Source organism: Corticium candelabrum, chromosome 10 (assembly GCF_963422355.1).
Source record: "Corticium candelabrum chromosome 10, ooCorCand1.1, whole genome shotgun sequence".
NCBI lineage: Eukaryota > Metazoa > Porifera > Homoscleromorpha > Homosclerophorida > Plakinidae > Corticium > Corticium candelabrum.
This window is the reverse complement of record NC_085094.1, coordinates 5,428,688-5,447,641: the sequence shown is the minus strand read 5'-3', so window position 1 is coordinate 5,447,641 and position 18,954 is coordinate 5,428,688. Positions and strand designations below refer to the sequence as shown.

Sequence of the window (18,954 nt, the reverse complement as noted above, 5' to 3'; positions counted from 1 at the left end):
CGTTGTCATTCCTGGTCTAGGTAAGCAGTACACCTACTACCCCCGAATAGTATAGGCCAGTTAGTTCATCCCAGCCAGTCATCTTAAAGTATCTGGGATAAACTATTCGGGACCGAGGGTACAGTACAGTAGTGCTGTATTTGACTTACGTTAGAAAGTCAAAAAGGGGCGGGACTCGCTGCACAAGACTAATTTCATCAATTTTATCTGGGGGATACTTTATCCGGGGGATAGTATCCTGTACACCGAACAACAAATTCGGGGGGGGGTATACTGTACGTAGTGCGGTGTTACTGCTAGATAAGACACGCACTTTTACATCTTTATCAGCTGTTCTTTGTTAGCTGTTGCGTCTAGACGCCCACATCATGTATTCTCTTTTTTCGAAGTTCCGCCAAACGGCCAGGCTTCACTTCTTACGATTCTCATCTGTTGCCACCAATAGTAGTAGTAGTCTAACTCATAGGTTCTCTTCGCCTTCATTACGTATCACGTCTGTACAACTGAAAGAAAAAAAATTGTCTATCCAATGGAACAACAGCAACACTGTTGACTTGCCATACGTTTTCTTGCGCGACAACTGCCAAGAACCAGAGTCCTTTGACCAAGTGGCCAGACAGAGGCTCTTCAATCCTGCATTCACCGTCGATCTAAACATTCGGGCAACTGATGCTCAAGTGAACGAGGACGGCAAACAGCTCACTATCACTTGGCCAGATGGACACCACAGTAGATACAAGTCTACATGGCTGGGAAGACACTGCATCGGAAATACTACCATGTCTGGACGACTACCTGTGGAAACTGTCCATTGGGAGGGTGATTATTACGACAAGATGCCTCGATTTGATTTTGAGATGCTATTGGAAGATGACAGATGTTTGCTTGAGTGTTTGCTAAAAGTGGAATCTCATGGCTTGGTGTTACTTGAAAATGTTGGGACTCAGCTAAATCAAGTGAAAAGGTTTTGCGATCGTATTTATTATCCGAAACCATCTATCTATGGGTGAGTTGATACAATTAGTTGTGTTTGTAGTTAGACGTTCCTACCCTACAGTACAGTGTACATAATTTCCTAACACAAAACAATACAACCTGAACGTTACCCGTATACTCTACATCAGTAAATTAAAATTTTACATCTATTTTTTGTTCTACAGGAGGGGCGTTATGACGGTGGAAAATAAGCCAAACGCAAGTAGCCTTGCCTACTTGAGTGTCGAGTTGTCTTTACACAATGAGCTTCCACAATATGACTATTCTTGTGGGGTAGGTGTACAAGTAACGTATGTTACTAATTTATTATATAGTACAATATTGTAGTCTAATACTATTGATATTTTTATTTTGTGGTTATATAGCTTCACATTCTTCACTTCATTCATCAGTTATCGGATTCCGCTGCTGGTGGCAAGACTCGATTTTGTGATGGATTTCGCGTTGCTGAAGTGTTGAGGGAAAAGAATCGTGCTGCGTTTGATTTACTTTCACAATATCCAGTACAGTTTGTGGATGTTGGTAGCGATCTTGTTGGAGATTACGACATGGAAGCATGGCATAACACCATTAGGTAAATGTGTGTGTGTGTGTGTGTGTGTGTGTGTGTGTGTGTGTGTGTGTGTGTGTGTGTGTGTGTGTGTGTGTGTGTGTGTGTGTGTGAACAAGTCTTGTCGTGTAGAGTGTCTTCAAGCGGTGAGATCACTGAAGTGAATTACAACAACCACTGCCGAGGTCCTCGTATTCCATCTATCCTAGTGGACAAAATCTACGAGTGGTATGCAGCATATTACGAATTCTCCCATCTGTTGCACTCGCCCGACTACATGATTGAGTTTAGAGTACAACCCGGACAGATGACGATGATCAATAACCGTCGTGTACTACACGGACGATCAGCATTTAAGTTGCAAGACAATGAGTACCGCTATGGTGAGGTCTGCTACATGGATTGGGACGAGATTCGTTCTAAAGCTCGAGTACTTATGAAAAAACTGTCACTCACTTTGTGATAAATCTTACCAATTTGAATACTGTAAAATAATGCAATTTCCTTTTAAAAATACACTATATGCAATTCTATCTAGACTTCATTAGTTACATTGACAACACACAGATGCCAGTCTTTGTGTCCATTCAATGATCCGAATGGATGTGAATGAAACAGGTGAGCAAGTGCCACTAACCCAAAGCCAATGACGACGAGGAGAACCTAACAATCAACAACACGAATACAAACTCACTCCAAATTGGTAACCATCGAATTTACCTTCCAGATTCTGTAATCATTCGATTCTTTATTGAATTCCGGAGCCATCACTTCAAAACAGGTAACATAGAGAAACGTCCCAGCAGCCAAGCCTTGAAGAAGCCCAGCCACTAGATGACTCGAATAGCTAGTTGCCGACTCCATAATTATCAAACCAATGCCTATCCCAAAGGGACAAACAACAGAGAATAAAACACAACTTTTTACCAAGCGTGACGTCACCATGTTAGACATCACCAAGCTGACACCAAGTGAGAAAGCTAAAACCGACTTGTGAGCAATCAGTGCGTAAAACAGCTGCAAGACATGACGCTCGTTGTCCTCCAGCCCGAGAGCGAGACCCTCAAACAACGAATGCACCGACAATGCGACCAACAGAATATATGACCGAAAACCGGTCTGACTGTGGCATGTACCGGTAGGTTGGTAATTGATATCATGACCATCCAACAAGTTCTCACTTCCGTCAGAAAACACAAGCGGCCATCGAAAAGCGTCGCACGATTGCCGTCTGCCCATGTCTGTAAGGCTAATAGTGACCTTTCTAGATTCTCGACTCGCCTTCTTTCTCGCACCTTTGCGACTCATTATTGTCTGTTCAATGAATAGAACGAGGAAGAATCCGGTTCCGACCAAGAGCTCTGTGTTGGGATAGTCTGCGTCCATGCCGAATCCGCCAACGCATGATACGTCCATCAGAGTGTTTCTAACGTCCGGCAGTAGGCCTAGAAGGCAGGTGGCGAGGAAGACTCCGCCAGCGAAGCAGCCGCAGAAGGCAATACAGAGTTCGCGGCAGCGAGACGGTCGTTTCGTTGCGATGAGTCTAACTGGGATGAGAGAAAGTAAGAGCGTGAGACAGAATAGAACGAATAGGCAGACGATCTTCAAAACCAACACCTTCATTGTAGAGAGATTTGGTCGAATTGACAGGCGTCCTAACGCGCGCGAGGAGGGCGGGGTCGGGAAGGTGCCTCACGTTTGTCTTCTTGACGTCATTACGCGGGTGTGTCAACTGTTTAGGCTTGTCGGTGGGTAACAAGTCCACACTAGACGCATTTTTAGCATAACAAATTTTAGACGAAAAATTCTGCTAGCGTGCGCGCGAGGAGAGGCGAGGGGGCGAACGCTGCCCGCACGCGAAAGAGGGACTGCGAGGTTATCCGGGTTTTCACTGCATAGTCGCACGGCGGGAAGCAAACAGACTGCTACTTTGTTTCACTTTTGTAAGATTGTGCTCTAAGTCACAATGCAAGAAAAAGATACTCTACGTATTTTGCTGGGTAAGCTTGATCGGCGGGATTCCTTATATTCGCTGTGTCACATGATCTACACGGTTATGTCCACAGCTACAGACAATCATGTCGGTTACGCGGAGAGAGATCCTGTCAGAGGCAACGACTCGCTTGTAACGTTTGAGGAAATATTAAGACACGCTGAACATCAACAGGTAAATGTCACGGGGGGGCAACATTTTTTCATTAATTAAAGTATTAATTAATATTAATTAATTAAAGAAACATATGGTAACAACTAACTAAAATTTTAGCCATAATGGTACAGAACTTCAAGCATAGAGTTTCACTGTGTACTACATCAAATATGCGTATAGGATAGTTTTGCGATATTTTGTAGTGACTTGTTCACCTGTCTTGCTCACAGCTTTGTACAAAGTACACATTATTGTTTTTTAAAATTTTTTATTGATTACATTTATTTTTAATTTATTATCAATGTGCATTGCTGACCACTGTCCACATGGTTTATGTCTGCAACCACAGCTGCATTAGACCCATTGCAAGAGGATTCGAGGATTGGAATTCTGTTTGGCAAATTCTTTATTTATCCAGTTATGTTTGCACTACAAAGCTGAAGATTTGTTTTAAATTCTTTGTATTACCCTTAGCTATGAACATTTGTTTGTTGTGAGTGTGTCCCCATGTTTGTTTGTGGTCTGTGTGTGTGTGTGTGTGTGTGTGTGTGTGTGTGTGTGTGTGTGTGTTTGTGTGTGTGTGTGTGTGTGTGTGTGTGTGTGTGTGTGTGTGTGTGTGTGTGTGTGTGTGTGTGTGTGATAGTCATCGACTAGGAGTGTTTGTTTGATTGATTAGTGTTCTTTGTGTGGTGTGACTGTACTTTGATTAGGTGGACATGGTTTTGTTGGGAGGAGATTTGTTTCACGATAACAAGCCATCACGAAAATCACTTCATGGGACAATAGAAATTTTTCGGCGTTTTTGTATGGGAGATCGTCCGTGTGGCATTCAGTTTCTAAGCAGTCCTGCTGAAAACTTTAAGCATCAATCGTATGTACCGTAGAATGAGCTGAATTATTGAGTTGCTGTTTATTGATTAAATCAAGAAATAAACTAATGTATTTCACACACACACACACACACACACACACACACACACACACACACACACACACACACACACACACACACACACACACACACACACCATTTTAATATGTATGTATCACTATGTATACATGTACGTATGTAGCCTTATCATTTTGTTGTATCTATCTTCTTTGCATCGTATTGTGTCTCTTATCAGGTTTCCTGAAGTCAACTACATGAGTCCAAATCATAACATCTCTATTCCAGTGTTTTCAATCCACGGAAATCATGATGATCCTGCAGGGGTACACCAACATCTCCAGTCAATGTCATACTTACATTATCAAACGTCTAATTGTGGTTTATGTTTGAGCAGGATGGAACTCTATCAGCTATGGATATTTTGTCTGTAAACGGTTTAGTCAACTACTTCGGTCGTGTTTATAATGTTGAGGATATAGAGGTGTCACCGATTCTGCTGCAGAAAGGCAAGACAAAGTTGGCTCTGTATGGCATCGGGCATGTAAGAGACGAGAGGTTGCACAAGGCGTTTACTAAGGAGAAAGTAAAAATGTTAAGACCATCTAATGATCCAGAAAGTTGGTTCAATATTCTCGTTCTTCATCAAAACAGGTTCTGTCTTGTTTGCTTGTTTGTTTTTCGTCCATTTTTGATCTTTCTGTTTGTCAGTTGTCTGTCTGTTTTTCTGTGTTTGTTTGTGTGTTTATGTATACAGCGGTGTGTAGGGTTTGCTTTGTCAGACGTGTAGACAGTAAATAGCAAGTTACCTAACGTGGTGGTGCGCTAGTAGGCGTGGCCATTTAACTCACGCTAAACAATGTAATTTTAGTTTACTTGGTGATTGGTCGGTGCAGTAAATGCAAATGAAAAATAGGCAATCATGAATGGCATTATAAAATACACCAGTGTCTCTTAATTAAACACGTACAGTGCAGTGTACGCGAATTAGAAATTGGAAAGATGGTGTTTAGTTTATTACAACTAAAGTGTTAAAAAAATTCACGCTGTAATAATTGTAGCATATAAATCAGTTATTTAATTAGCTCATCCTTAAACCGGAAGTTGATGTGATTTGGCATCTGGCGAAAACGCAATTTTGAGCATTGGCCGGACCGGCCGGAGTGCTGTCTACACCTCTGTTTGTTCTGTTTGATAGTTAGTGTGTTTAATTACAGAAGGAAACGTGGACAGGCAGACTTCATTCCTGAACAGTATCTTGCCGATTTCTTGGATCTTGTCGTATGGGGACATGAACATGATTGCCAAATTGATCCAGCACCTCATGATACTCATCGCTTTTATCTAAGTCAGCCTGGCTCGTCAATTGCAACATCACTTGCAGAGGGCGAAGCAATAAAGAAGTAAAGCTTGATGTGCACGGCGTTATTGTTTAATTTTTGTCTGTTATTTGTGTTTTGTTTCATTTTGTCTTTTTACCTGTGTGTGTGTGTGTGTGTGTGTGTGTGTGTGTGTGTGCGCACGCATGCGTGTGCGTGTGTCTGTATTGCTGTCTCATTTCTCTGTCCATCATTTTCTGTGTACACTGTTTGACTGTTGTACTGCATAACTTGACATTTGTGTTTCGTTGTCAGACACATTGCTCTGATTGAGATACACGAAAGAGCTTTCAAATTTACCAAGATCCCACTAGATACTGTACGCACTTTTCTATTTGATCATATATCACTTAGTAACAGTGGAATTCATCCAAGTCAAGAAGATCAGATTGTTGCATATCTCACAGCGAAGGTAAATCACGTGAGCCACGATGAAGCAGACAAATTCATCAGACAATATTGTCTATCTGTTGATTTTCCTTGTACGGTTTGGTGCAGTGTGTGTCTGCAACTTGTCTGCTGTTTGTTGTCATGGACATCTGTATCATGTGATTTTTTTAGGTCTTATCTTGTAGCAGGCTGTCCTGCATACTTTTACAGCTTGTTGTTTAGTGGTGGGTGGGCAGGAACTTGACTCTTTTGTAATAGATAATCAGTGGCGGATCTAGAGGGTGGCGCAACAGGGGCACGCTTACTCCTTTTGAGACTGGGGAAGTACACGGAGAAGTATCCAACAGTCGGGAATTTCCAGTTTCTTGGTGGTGTTTGCACCATCGGTAGCGAAGGAGTCCGTACAAGCTACATAGCAGTCATGTGGGGTGACCAGCTGGTGGAAGGATCCCATTTATATTCAAATTTCGTGAGACATTAGAGCCGGACAAGTTTGTTAATTTAGTTATTAGTATGGTAATTAAGTTAATAGATCTTATCTTTCTGATTTTTGTTTCATGACATCACATACCTAGTATCCCAAAGTGCACCTTTCAGAAACTCTGGATCCACCACTGATAATGATCGAGAAATAATAGTTAATGTTATTATTATTACATCGTTTACTGAGTATTAATTGGAGCTTGTGATTTCCAGGTTGATCAAATGATTACTGCAGCACAGGAAGAGATAGCTGCTAGTGAAACAGAACTCAAACCTCGTCTTCCATTAATTCGCTTGAGGGTACAGATTGTTCGTCTTAATGCGAGCTTCGTATTTGGATAGTTCTGTCTCTGATGATTGCAGGTTGAATACAGTGGAGGGTATGAGGTAGTCAACCCTCTGAGGTTTGGTCAGATATATGTGAATCGTGTTGCAAACCCGAGGGAACTGCTTAATTTCTACAGACAAAAACGTACCTATGGTAGGTTGTCAATGATAAACAGGCATTTACTCATGTTTTCAGTGTGATTTTTAAGTTTCTGTCTGTTTGTTTGTCTGTTTGTCTGTATATCAAATTCACATTTCTTTGGTTTCCTCGGAATAGAATGATATGGAAGCAGCTATTTTTAAATTTCGTGTAGCATCTAAACGAGGAGACAATGATGTAGATGGCAGTGGAATAATGCAAGAACGGCCTAGGGCAGTAGAAACAACCACAGTCACTGACTTCATTGAACTGAAAGAGAGAGACAAGGTACTGAAGACAACTGTTGTTGCTTAGGCACTGAAACACTTTTTTTGTATGAGTTCTATTGCTGTGTGTGTGTGTGTGTGTGCACGCGCGCGCACGTGTAAGCTTTAATTTTTATCTATTTAAACTGTAGTTGCAATTTCTGTTTTGCTAGATGGGTATATTGTCGGAATACATGATGAAAGAGGCAGTGTCTGCATATGTAGACAAAGATGAACGGGAAGCTATTATAGAGTTTGTAACGTATTCAGTCCAGTCAACACAAGAGTACCTGAAGAAAAACCGTGCTACGGAAGAAAGCATTGTTCAACAACTGGCTATGAGAAAGAAGCACTTGCAACGAGATGAAGAGGAGAAACTAGCTTCAGAGGTTAGACTGAGTGGAATGATAATTTGTTAAATTTTGAACTAGATCATAATGTTGGATGGTCTGACTAGCATTTACTAACATTAGTCATTTTTATATGTTTTGTATTTTGGTGGTTGTATATTTTTGTGCTTGATTTGTTATCAAAGTTTAATTTATTAAGCAAAGACAGAGTCAAACCTTATTGCTGCACACAAGCAATAATACCATATATGACAATTTGCACTCAAACAGTAGTGTGTGATGGTATATGTTACATTGTATGCAAAACTTGGTTCTTGTCATGCTTGTGACATTTGAATTAATGGCCTGTTTGTGATAGGCTTTAAAACGTGCGCAAGAGAAGAGGCAATCAGGAGCAGTTGAAGTGGAAACCAAACAAAGTGATGATAATGATAGTGATGAGGCAGGTGCACCTGTTGGTAGCGCTGCTAGTGGTCGAGGATCTCGTAGTCGTGGGAGACCAAGAGGAAGTCGAAGTGCAGCAGGTCAGAAGGGAGCAGGAAGGGGAAGGGGACGAGGACGAGGAAGAGGAAAGGGTAACTTGATGTATTTTTGCAAACTGTTTGTGTTTGATTGAGTTTAGTAGTCAAGTTAATTAATGTGGCTGTTTTTATAATCTTAGGGCAAGGGTCATCAAGTAATGTTCGACTGTCATCTGACGTTGTCCACGTAATTTTGATAACATGCTATTGAGATGCTAAGTTACATATATATTATTTTAATTTGCTACATTAGGTGTCAGATTCTGATGAAGAAATTCAACAAATTTCTGCCTCGTTTAGTGCAGCTAGAAGTAGCAGGTAGTTGATACTGTTCACATCTGATGTAGACACCTAATTTACATGTATAACTGTGTTATTGTAACTGTGTATTGGTTGATGTAGCAGGTCGACGCCATCTTGGTCACAAATAGAGAAGGGCAGTAGGAAACGAGGAGCCATTGCATACGTGGTGGGCATTCTGGTGATTTTGATATTTGTGAGATGTGAGGTAATAATGACCTCGTTACATAGGAATCAGATGACTTGTCAGCGAATCCATTTGTGATAGCCAAAAGGAAGAAATGATTTAGCTGAAACGGATTCACCTGATTGAAATGAGTTGTAGATTATCGTTGAAACAGAAGCTGAGCAACGTTTTAGATGTGAGATTGTTATATTTTGCTTTAATTAATACGTTTAATAATTAAAAAATAGAAATTCAAATTGTTTTGTTGAGTTTGGTCATTTATGAGGTATAAACTGAAATTTCTAACTACATTGTAGAATCTATTGTCAATACAATTGTTCATTCTGAAATTGTACAGCACAGTACATACACTTACATACATTTGGGATGTCGAGGCTAGTCATTATACGGGATATTGTAGATTTGCTTACAAGGATGTCTTTGCATTCAGGGTATTCCCATCCGGTTGTTCGTCAGTGGCAGTCGGTAAGGGCGCAATTATCGGCTGAAAATCTCGTTTATCCAATCTTCATCACGTAAGGCAGTCAATGCCGTTAGGACATGCGCTTGGATGTACGATATTGTGTTGACAGTGACGACGCAGATGCTGTTGAACCAATTTCGAGTCTACCAGGTCAAGCTAGGTAAATCCTTTGTCTGCTTGAAGTCTAACTTGGACTGTAGGAAGTTGCCATGTAGAAATATTAATTAAAGACTTGTAAATTAGAGTAGTGATTTGCTCACGTGACAATGAGGTGATAATCAGTCATACCATGGTATACATGTACTTGTAAGCATTCAATCTCCAACCGAATTATGTAGTATTTAAAGAGTGTACATATATGCATCACACACAAACACAATAAATTGAATAATGAACGAACAACAAACACGACACATGCACACACACACACACACACACACACACACACACACACACACACACACACACACACACACACTAACACACACACACAGTGCAAGAAGGCTACAAGAAGTGACTAATAGTCTACCGATGTTTTTGTAATATATATACCTTGTGCATGTATAGACATGGAGTAAACAGATTAGAAGAATTAGTGCGACCTCTAGTAGACAAGGGACTGAAAGCCGTATTGCTGTTTGGAGTGCCTACTAAAGTTGAGAAGGTGATTGCATGGAATTGCCGTGGTGTGCATATATAGTAGTGCATGCTAATGTTGTCTGACAGGACGAGAGAGGTACACATGCAGATTCTGCAACGACACCTGTAATACTAGCTGTGAAGAAGCTGCGCTCGGCTTTTCCTAGCTTGCTCATTGTGTGCGATGTGTGTCTTTGTGCTTACACATCACATGGTCATTGTGGTATGGGCTACTCATCTCAGACATTGTGTCATAAAAATATAAATATTTATCACAGGTATTCTTCATTTGGATGGCACCATAAACAATCCTGCTAGTATTCAGCGACTAGCCGAGGTGGCCTTGGCATATGCTAAAGCAGGTATGTGTGCACTGGATTGTTACATCACAGGGAAAAGAATTTTACATTAGGATGTCACGTCGTTGCACCATCTGACATGATGGATGGTCGAGTCGGAGCTATTAAGCAATCTCTTCGCAAGAACAACTTAGAGAACAATGTAGTCTTTGCATGATTTGGCATGTCAGAATGAACGATAGATGGTTTGTCTTGTCTAGGTGAGTGTGATGAGCTATAGTGCCAAGTTTTCATCTTGCTTTTATGGGCCGTTCAGGGAGGCAGCCAAGTCTGCTCCATCTTTTGGTGATAGAAGAGCATACCAGTTACCACCAGGTTCCAGTGGTTTGGCAATTCGTGCTGTGGTAAGTAAATATCAATGACTTGGATATAATAACGAATGTCTAACATGTTTGCTTACAATTTAGGAACGCGATCTCCAGGAAGGAGCAGACATGGTTATGGTCAAACCTGGTATGCCATATTTGGACATTTGCAGGCAAATCAAAGACAAGGTGACCAACAAGTTATCAGAAATATATTAAATTCATGCCACAGATTTTGTTTTGTGTTGCAGTTCTCCCATATTCCCTTGGCAATATACCAGGTAGAATGGAAATCAATAACAAGAACACATTAAAAATACCGTATTCCTTGAATAGTAAACCGTGGGTTAATAGTAACCTGTGGGTTACTATTTCTTAAAATGATTAGAACTACGGGTTACTATTTAAGCAAGGTTACTAATCAAGATCGGGTTACTATTTTTTCAATGTCTGCTATCATGGCTCAAGTTGAAGTCGAGGCTATGCAGGTATTAGAGGAATGCACTTTTAATGCATGCAAAACTGTCAAGTTAGGGTAACCCCTATTCTGTTACGGTTAGTTTGGTTAGTTTACTTAGTGTCCGCATCATAAAAAAACCATAATGTCCTTACAGTTTCTGACATCCAAGGCGTGGGTTACTATTTTGCAAACTGATCAGATCCACGGGTAACTATTCAAGCAGGATTACTATTACATTGGTTACTATTCAAGGAAATACGATACTGATAATATTTTTGATGTATTCTTTATCTTATAGCTATAGCTATATATTGTAAAGGGTCGTGCATGTTGTTAGGTATCTGGTGAATTTGCAATGCTGCATCACGGTGCTAGTGCTGGAGCTTTCTCATTGAAAGCTGCAGTAATGGAGAGTCTTCAAGGCATGTTGAGAGCAGGTGTGTAACAACTATGTAGTCAGTCGTTCAACTTTTTCTAAATCACTAATACATTACTCTCTGCGTAGGAGTCGATATTGTCATAACATATTTTACACCACAGCTTCTTGACTGGATGAGTGAAACGTAGACAGTTATGATCATTTGTGTGTGATCTCTATACTTGTGACGGAATGACGTATCACGTGATGATTGTTGCTGATTATTTAATTAAGAAATTAAATATTGCTTGATAAGGATGTCCATGAGAAGAAACAAACAAACAGGTTGTTCGCAGGGTGAACGCAAGTATCCTAAAGTGGTGTTGGGTAGTGTCACTTGTTAGGTGTATCGAACAACACAACCAACAGGTGTATGGTCTTACTTCAGGATGTGCTGCATGAGCTGCATGACATAGTACAGGAATGGTGTGCATGTGTCACAAGATCTGGCATGGGTGCGAGACTGTATACACTATAGGCCACAATAAAAGAGAGAATCAGGTAAGACAATTTTGTATGTTGTATATCTTATCTCCAAGTAGCAACATTCATACCGTTAACGTCAGTTTTAGTCTCACGCAGCTTATGCCAACAAAATGGTGCAATTTACGAATATATCAAAAAAAGATATAACGTCTATACAGTTTTTAATGGTTTATGCATATCCACGTTTTCCTCTGCGGTCTTCGTGTTCTGCTAGTTCCTTTGGGTCATTCTTAGAGCACCCAGGGCATGAGTTGTCGCAAGGAAGTGACTGGATGTCAACTTCATACCGTCGTCCACGTCTGCTAGAGTAGATCACTCTGTAGAGCAGGAGACCCAAAGCGGTGGCGGTAATTGCGGCAACAATTTGCCAACTCATTGCCATTCGGTAGTTTGTGGTCGGACAATGCCATTTCATTTGTTTCTCTTTGTGACGTCGGAAGGCTTTGATTGCGCACAGTGAATATACCTAGACTTGTAACTGATACATAGACTAATAGGAATCTGTTTTGAAACTTATTAGGTACCGTTTAGGGTTGATTGTTCTACCTCTAGCCGAAACTTCCGTACACTTGGTGCACACCAATTAGGGCGGAGACTGCATGCTTGGTTGTAATGTCTTGTTTAATTAATTGAATTTAGCTATAGTAGTAGTAGTATACTGTACTAACTTACTATGTGCAGATGGGATAATTATGCAATCAAGTGTTTTATCAAAGGAAATTGTGTGTTCAGATGTGGAACTTTCATAGCACACAGCTGGGTTTAGTACCTACGTAATGATTCTAGTTACTACATAGCTAGTTACTACATAAGTAGTAGCGCGCCTACAACGCACTTGTCCGAACGGATACCGAACTTATATAGATATTGTTAATTAGTTAAGTATATTAAATTTTATATTGTTAATTGATAATTAAATTGTCATTCAATTAATTCTTAATTGTAAATAGCATCTAAATTCGTAATCTTTCGCGACCATGAATCCTATCGTGGCTTTCTACAGTAGTAGATAGGCGAAGATGGTCTGGCTACGCAATACTTACCCTAGTACGGGACTTCAATTGGTGTATCTAGATACGTCCCACAGGAACTTTAGCTGTACTAATGACGGCTGCCTCCGTAGCTGTCGCTATTCATCTTGCAGCTGTTCTACTGGTCATTTCTGTTTTATCTTATTGCCCTACAACGGTCGTATCAACGACCACCCCCGAGCGTAAGCACGTGGCGCTAGTTGGTTATTTAGTGAGGATACTAAAACAAGTCTATTAGTTTACACTAACTACTAGAGTACTAAAACTGTACTGTTTGTTGTGATTATTTATTGGGGCTGTTTCTATTCGTAGGAGATGTGTTTAGTGTCACTTTGTATTACAGGCTGCGCTGGACGTATTGTTACTACTCTACAACATGTAGAAGACTTGAAAAACTGTTCAATTATCTACGGCCCGCTGCTAATCTCCGGCTACAATTTGCCATCTACTTTGCCGTTCTTGACTAACGTCACTCAAATTACCCACTTCCTGTTGGTTGCTGATCTCCCGCATGACTACAAAAGTATCTCTCAGATTTTGCCAAAGTTGACTGTTATACGTGGTCACAAATTGCTGAATGATCGCTGGGCATTGGTATTAAAAGATAATGGGGCTCTGGAGACAATTGGAATCCGTCCTCGTGTACTCGATGGAAGTGTGTTTCTCGATAATAATCCATTTCTTGTCATCTCACACATGGATCCATGGTATGCAGGTCTGAACAGTACAGGACAAATTTATGAGAGTGGTCGACTGTTGTACGAAGTTGTAAATACAAAATCTAATCAACCAACAATAATACCACCATTGAGTGAATGCAATCCTCTCAATAGTGTCTACCATCAGGGTTTATGTCATCGAAGTTGTCCTAATGGCACATTTATTGTAAGTTATTAAGGCATTTGAGTGCTAGCCTTTATTGCACACACACACACACACACACACACACACACACACACACACACACACGCACGCACACACACACACACACACACACACACACACACACACACACACACACACGCACACACTTCTCTTTTATATCTCTCATGTAATATTTTTGCTTAGATGGATGGATTGTATTGTGTTGAGGAGTGTCAGAAAGTAGCTTCGTATGATTTTGAAACATATAGTGTTGTTGGCAAGCAAACCTACCTTTATTCTGCTAAAAATAAGTGTGTCGACGAGTGCCCTACAGGTTTCCAGCATAACTCTGCAACACTTGGATGTGAGGAGTGCAACAATTCGTGTGTGACAGGTATTTTGTGGAACCGTGCAGCGTGATCATTTTAGCAACTTACTCTGTCAATCTCTACTGAATAGAATGTAATGCTCCTCGGACAGCTATCACAAACTCGCAAGTTTTAGAGCAGTTAAAGGGCTGCAACAAGATAAAGGGCAATTTGGAAATTTCTATTAATTTAGAACTGTGTAGGTGATGTCCATCTTGTTGCCATTTTTGGGTGTGCTTTAATTTTTGTTTTTTGTACAGATGAGGAAGCAGACGAGTATCTTAATGAAGTTCAGGAAATTAGTGGCTACTTATTGATATTTCGCTGTCATGGTTTCAAGTCTCTTAATTTTTTTCGTAATCTAAAACGAATAGCATCAGATGCAACACAGGACTTATGGCAGGATAAGTATGCTTACTGCACTATTTTATGAAACACTGTCATCAGTTGGTTTGTACGTCTATACAGATATGGTCTAGCCCTAGTTGACAATTCTGATTTGGCCCACTTGTGGCCAAATTTTCGAAACATTGAAGTGCCAAGCAATGTGTCAGCTTATGTTGAAATTAATCCCCAACTATGCCAAACTGACTTGAAAAACATTAAAACAGTGTTTTCACAAAACGTATTCGTTGGCAAAGGAAATGCCATCACAGGCATATGTAAATTACTTGTTTGTGCTTGAATACTTAATATCACAGTAGACATTATTTATTATTATAGGTGAGAATGATCCTTTGGTATTGACGTTTACCAATGTTACTACAACAAGTTTGAATGTCAGGTGGCAGCAACGAGATCCAAATAGCACGTTTACTCTCAATTACACGGTTTTCACTTATTTTGTGTACTATATCAGGTTTCTACCTTCTTTGCATGTTGCACTTAAACGTTTTGATATAAACGTGGTTTTCTATACTATTAGCTTTCCAAAATTGAAACATGACGATAGTGTGAGTCTCTCAAAAGCAATGAATGTATTGGAGGAGGCTTCTCTCAGCACATTTAATGGGTGAGTTACATCTATATGAAGGAATTAACTGAATTGTTTAATACTGGTTTACTAATGTACCAAAGATGGTCGCTTCTGCAAGTTTCTGCACATACCACGTCAGCGACGGTGACTGACTTGGACTCTGATACTATGTATGCCTTTTATGTTGTCGCTTATTCTACGTCTGATACACAAGCAGGGCAGGAATCAAACATAACAACTATGAGAACACGGGCAGCACGTAATGAAGTGTGACTTGTGTTATTGTGTGCATCTCAACGATGTCATTTTGCTTCAGCGTTTACTGTACAAAATGTTACAGCGAGTGACTGCTGTCCAAGCATGAACGGAAGCATCCGTGTGTCTTGGATTGTTCGGGACAAGGCTATGAAGCACAATTTTAGCTATGTTGTACATTACGAAGCCCTGCATCCAGGTGTTCTAAAAAGGCTTAAACAGGAAGGGTTGACATTAAGCTATCCGCGACTTCAAAGGGATACTAACAACGCATGCTTGATGAGTTGTCATCCTGATGATGTTAAAGATGAACACGAGGATTTTGAAGAGTCAGAAGAGAGGTATGATGCAGTTGAAAATACTGTTGATGCCCTGGCATTACAATCAGCACTTGATGTATGTCAATCGAGCACCCAAACAGCAACTTCAAATTCGAATTCATTGATTCTCAGAGATCTCAAGCCATATACTTTCTATTTTATCTCAGTTAGTTTCAACTTGCTATGCTATTGTGTTGAGTTGTGAAATCTGAGTATTTGTAGGTACAAACTAATTTATCGAATGGCTGTGGACCAATCAGTGACGCACAACTTGCTTTGACTGCTCCAGTCGGTAAAGGATACATACAGTGTGTTGTTTTACAGAAACAAACAATTATCATACTTTATTTGCACTAGTGGATGCTGACAAGGTTCGAAATCTTAGCATTGCATTATACAACACCCCGGTCAGTGTTTTGTGTATTAATTAATTATATATAACTAATTGCTTATTGAGGATCAATTAAACAGTGACTTGGTATTGTCTTAGGATCAATCACAAATAGTACATGTTAGCTGGCAGCCTCCATCAAGTCCAAATGGTGGTTATGTTGTCAGTTATGAAATTCTATTTCAGGGGGTATGTTAAATTGCTTGCATTTACGATTGTAAATAAAGCGTTGTAAATGTTATTGGCATGAAGGAGATTACAGTGAGCATTTCAAATGAGACCACAAATTGTAAGAAAGAATCTTCGCTTGAATTTACTTGTTTTTCTGGAAAAGATGAGGCTTCTATTACTCGTTCCTTTGTTGTGGAGAGCAGTAATTGTCAGGATGGCATGGTGACTGTTACAGTGGAGACAAAGTCTCTGTTTGATGGCTTTAGATATGACATGTTGGCAATGGTTAGAACAACATTTACAGTTGACTGTTCTCAAGGGACAAAATCGAAGGAGAATGGTCTTGTCATTGGCCTGTGCATAGTTTGTGGACTCTGCCTTGTCTTTGTTGTTAGTTTTGTTTGTGTATGCTTAAGAAGTAGGAGGTAAGCGGAGTAGGATCATCACTCATAGTGATCACGGTGTAATAATGCTGGATTTTTTAGAATGAGGAGACGACTGGAAGGCAAGCGTGGCTCTGGCTATTTCGGAATATTGTACGGCAACTCAGAGAATATCGCCATGACTGCAAATGATGGTAATATATTGCAAGAGACAGTTACCTGTGCCGAGTGTGACAGGTTGTATTGTAGCAGAATATCAATCCGACGATTGGGAGGTGGATTGTCATGATGTTACAATGGGAGAAATGCTGGGCGAAGGAGCATTTGGAAGTGTTCACTCTGGAACTCTGAAAACAGACAGAGCGATCCTTAATGTTGCAATCAAGGTGTCTAAATTATTTATTGAATTATAAGTGTAGTTTCAAATAGTTAAGTTTATTTGGACAACATGACTGTGTGCATGTGTATGTGTGTGTGTCTAGAAACTTATGCCTGGTTCAAGCCAAGAGGATAGAATCCAGTTTCTCAATGAAGCATCTGTCATGAAGTGTGTGTGTGTGTGTGTGTGTGTGTGTGTGTGTGTGTGTGTGTGTGTGTGTGTGTGTGTGTGTGTGTGTGTGTGTGTGTGTGTGTGTGTGTGTGTGTGTGTGTGTGTGTGTGTGTGTGTGTGTGTGTGTGTGTGTGTGTGTGTGTGTGTGTGTGTGTGTGTGTGTGTGTGTGTGTGTGTGTGTGTGTGTGTGTGTGTGTGTGTGTGTGTGTGTGTGTGTGTGTGTGCTACATGTAGTTTACTTCTCATTGTTTTGTACACTTAATTACTGCAATTATTCCAAGGCTATTCAGGTCTGACCATGTTGTTCGGCTGCTTGGTATTGTTTCAAAGACTAGTCCAACTTTAGTTATTATGGAGCTGATGGGAAAGGGTGACTTAAAGTCCTACCTTCGAACTTTGCGACCTCAGGTCGTAAGCTGTATTATTTAATTTTTTAAATTGATGTGAATTATATATTGTGTTGATATACTGCAGGAATTTTCTGGTGACATGTACAGCTTTTTACATTTTCCTATTACTGAAGACGATCAGCTTCAAATGGCTGCTCAAATTGCAGCTGGAATGGCTTACCTCGCTCAGAAAAAAGTAATTCACAGGTACATGCATGATTACTCTGTACACATTTGACTTATTAACATATGGTAACCATGATGTGTTAGAGATCTTGCTGCTCGAAACTGCATGATTGCAGATAACGGGGCAGTCAAAATTGGAGGTATTAGCATGCATGTTTGAATGCATGACAACATACCAATTGTTGGTTGTATATATATTAACTGATTGAATGGCATGCAGACTTTGGAATGGCACGAGATGCGTATGTGTCTGACTACTACAGAAAGAGAGGCAGAGGTTCTAATAAAAACGGATATCTATTTTCAAATTTGACATGTATGGTGTGCCAGGTCCAATGCCGGTCAGATGGATGGCACCCGAGTCTTTGCAAGATGGCATCTTCACTACAGCTTCGGATATCTGGTTTGCGTCTACAGCCAATTTTTTTAAATTTTGCTAAAATTAATTTTATTATGCTTACAGGTCTTATGGCATTGTTCTGTGGGAGATTTCTACGTTGGGAGCTCAACCATATCCAGGAAAGTCAAATGAAGAGGTAATGAGGTTTGTTATTGGTCGACAGTTGATGGATGTGAACGATCTGAAGAGTTCGCCTGATATCTAGTATGTATACACTACGTTTTCATTTTTTTGTCTTTACGATTATGGATGTTTGTGGTGTTTATAGTGTGGAGCTGATGATTACTTGCTGGAACTTTAGCGCATTTGATCGGCCATTGTTTGAAGAAGTTTTGTCCAAGTTACCAGCTGTAAAGGGTTATGAAGTACAAGTTTAGCAGCTCGTTTAGACATCGCTATATAAAAATTGCAAAATTTAGGAGCAAGTGAAACGGCACCATGTTAGATATTAAAAACTATTTAATACTCTGCTATTGGTTTTACAGTAATTTTAGTTGCCATTGATTAGATATACTAGAATACTATTACTTAGATTTGTTTATGGTCAATCCTATGTGGTCAAGTTGTGTGTCAGAATGCTAGGCCATTGACTCTAGGTACAGTAATTGTTAGCT

General features: G+C 40.1%; 5 protein-coding genes across 8 annotated transcripts; 4 read left to right on the top strand and 1 right to left on the bottom strand.

The window, feature by feature from the left end:
- Positions 1–269: 269 nt before the first annotated feature.
- On the top strand, positions 270–2,110 carry LOC134186006 (gamma-butyrobetaine dioxygenase-like). Its single transcript, XM_062653911.1, has 4 exons — positions 270–1,006; positions 1,161–1,269; positions 1,362–1,570; positions 1,679–2,110. The coding sequence occupies exons 1-4, from the start codon at positions 369–371 to the stop codon at positions 2,007–2,009; spliced, it is 1,287 nt and encodes a 428-aa protein (XP_062509895.1). The 5' UTR covers positions 270–368; the 3' UTR covers positions 2,010–2,110.
- LOC134186008 (zinc transporter ZIP3-like) lies at positions 2,029–3,179 on the bottom strand. The gene is made up of 2 exons (XM_062653913.1): positions 2,267–3,179; positions 2,029–2,209 (listed from the first exon to the last, which is right to left on the bottom strand). Exons 1-2 carry the CDS (start codon positions 3,167–3,169, stop codon positions 2,081–2,083), a joined length of 1,032 nt encoding a protein of 343 aa, XP_062509897.1. The 5' UTR covers positions 3,170–3,179; the 3' UTR covers positions 2,029–2,080.
- Positions 3,078–9,270, top strand: LOC134186005 (double-strand break repair protein MRE11-like). Of its 3 annotated transcripts, none has more exons than XM_062653908.1 (16): positions 3,427–3,546; positions 3,613–3,713; positions 4,406–4,566; positions 4,823–4,910; positions 4,982–5,238; positions 5,802–5,987; positions 6,219–6,375; positions 7,050–7,136; positions 7,200–7,317; positions 7,478–7,590; positions 7,742–7,957; positions 8,277–8,493; positions 8,580–8,626; positions 8,693–8,757; positions 8,842–8,947; positions 9,008–9,270. In XM_062653908.1, the coding sequence occupies exons 1-16, from the start codon at positions 3,513–3,515 to the stop codon at positions 9,050–9,052; spliced, it is 1,998 nt and encodes a 665-aa protein (XP_062509892.1). In that variant the 5' UTR covers positions 3,427–3,512; the 3' UTR covers positions 9,053–9,270. The 3 variants fall into 3 exon arrangements, with proteins under 3 accessions (XP_062509894.1, XP_062509892.1, XP_062509893.1); XM_062653909.1 differs by having other exon boundaries at positions 3,433–3,546; positions 8,842–8,908; positions 8,971–9,270; XM_062653910.1 differs by lacking the exons at positions 3,427–3,546; positions 3,613–3,713 and adding an exon at positions 3,078–3,108.
- A 6-nt stretch (positions 9,271–9,276) lies between these two features.
- LOC134186009 (delta-aminolevulinic acid dehydratase-like) lies at positions 9,277–11,825 on the top strand. Its single transcript, XM_062653914.1, has 11 exons — positions 9,277–9,441; positions 9,499–9,549; positions 9,957–10,053; positions 10,116–10,251; positions 10,307–10,390; positions 10,441–10,529; positions 10,588–10,731; positions 10,795–10,881; positions 10,944–10,973; positions 11,490–11,589; positions 11,658–11,825. Exons 1-11 carry the CDS (start codon positions 9,293–9,295, stop codon positions 11,717–11,719), a joined length of 1,029 nt encoding a protein of 342 aa, XP_062509898.1. The 5' UTR covers positions 9,277–9,292; the 3' UTR covers positions 11,720–11,825.
- Positions 11,826–13,133: 1,308 nt separating this feature from the next.
- Positions 13,134–18,908, top strand: LOC134185829 (insulin receptor-like). 2 transcript variants are annotated; one of them, XM_062653708.1, is made up of 24 exons: positions 13,134–13,269; positions 13,431–13,972; positions 14,156–14,345; positions 14,411–14,518; positions 14,580–14,727; positions 14,788–14,981; positions 15,043–15,178; positions 15,245–15,331; positions 15,397–15,554; positions 15,612–16,036; positions 16,093–16,162; positions 16,228–16,277; positions 16,361–16,450; positions 16,514–16,857; positions 16,918–17,009; positions 17,068–17,201; positions 17,298–17,362; positions 17,647–17,773; positions 17,840–17,961; positions 18,025–18,080; positions 18,161–18,217; positions 18,271–18,343; positions 18,404–18,544; positions 18,609–18,908. In XM_062653708.1, the coding sequence occupies exons 1-24, from the start codon at positions 13,161–13,163 to the stop codon at positions 18,715–18,717; spliced, it is 3,627 nt and encodes a 1,208-aa protein (XP_062509692.1). In that variant the 5' UTR covers positions 13,134–13,160; the 3' UTR covers positions 18,718–18,908. The 2 variants fall into 2 exon arrangements, with proteins under 2 accessions (XP_062509692.1, XP_062509691.1); XM_062653707.1 differs by having other exon boundaries at positions 17,065–17,201.
- Positions 18,909–18,954: the final 46 nt, after the last annotated feature.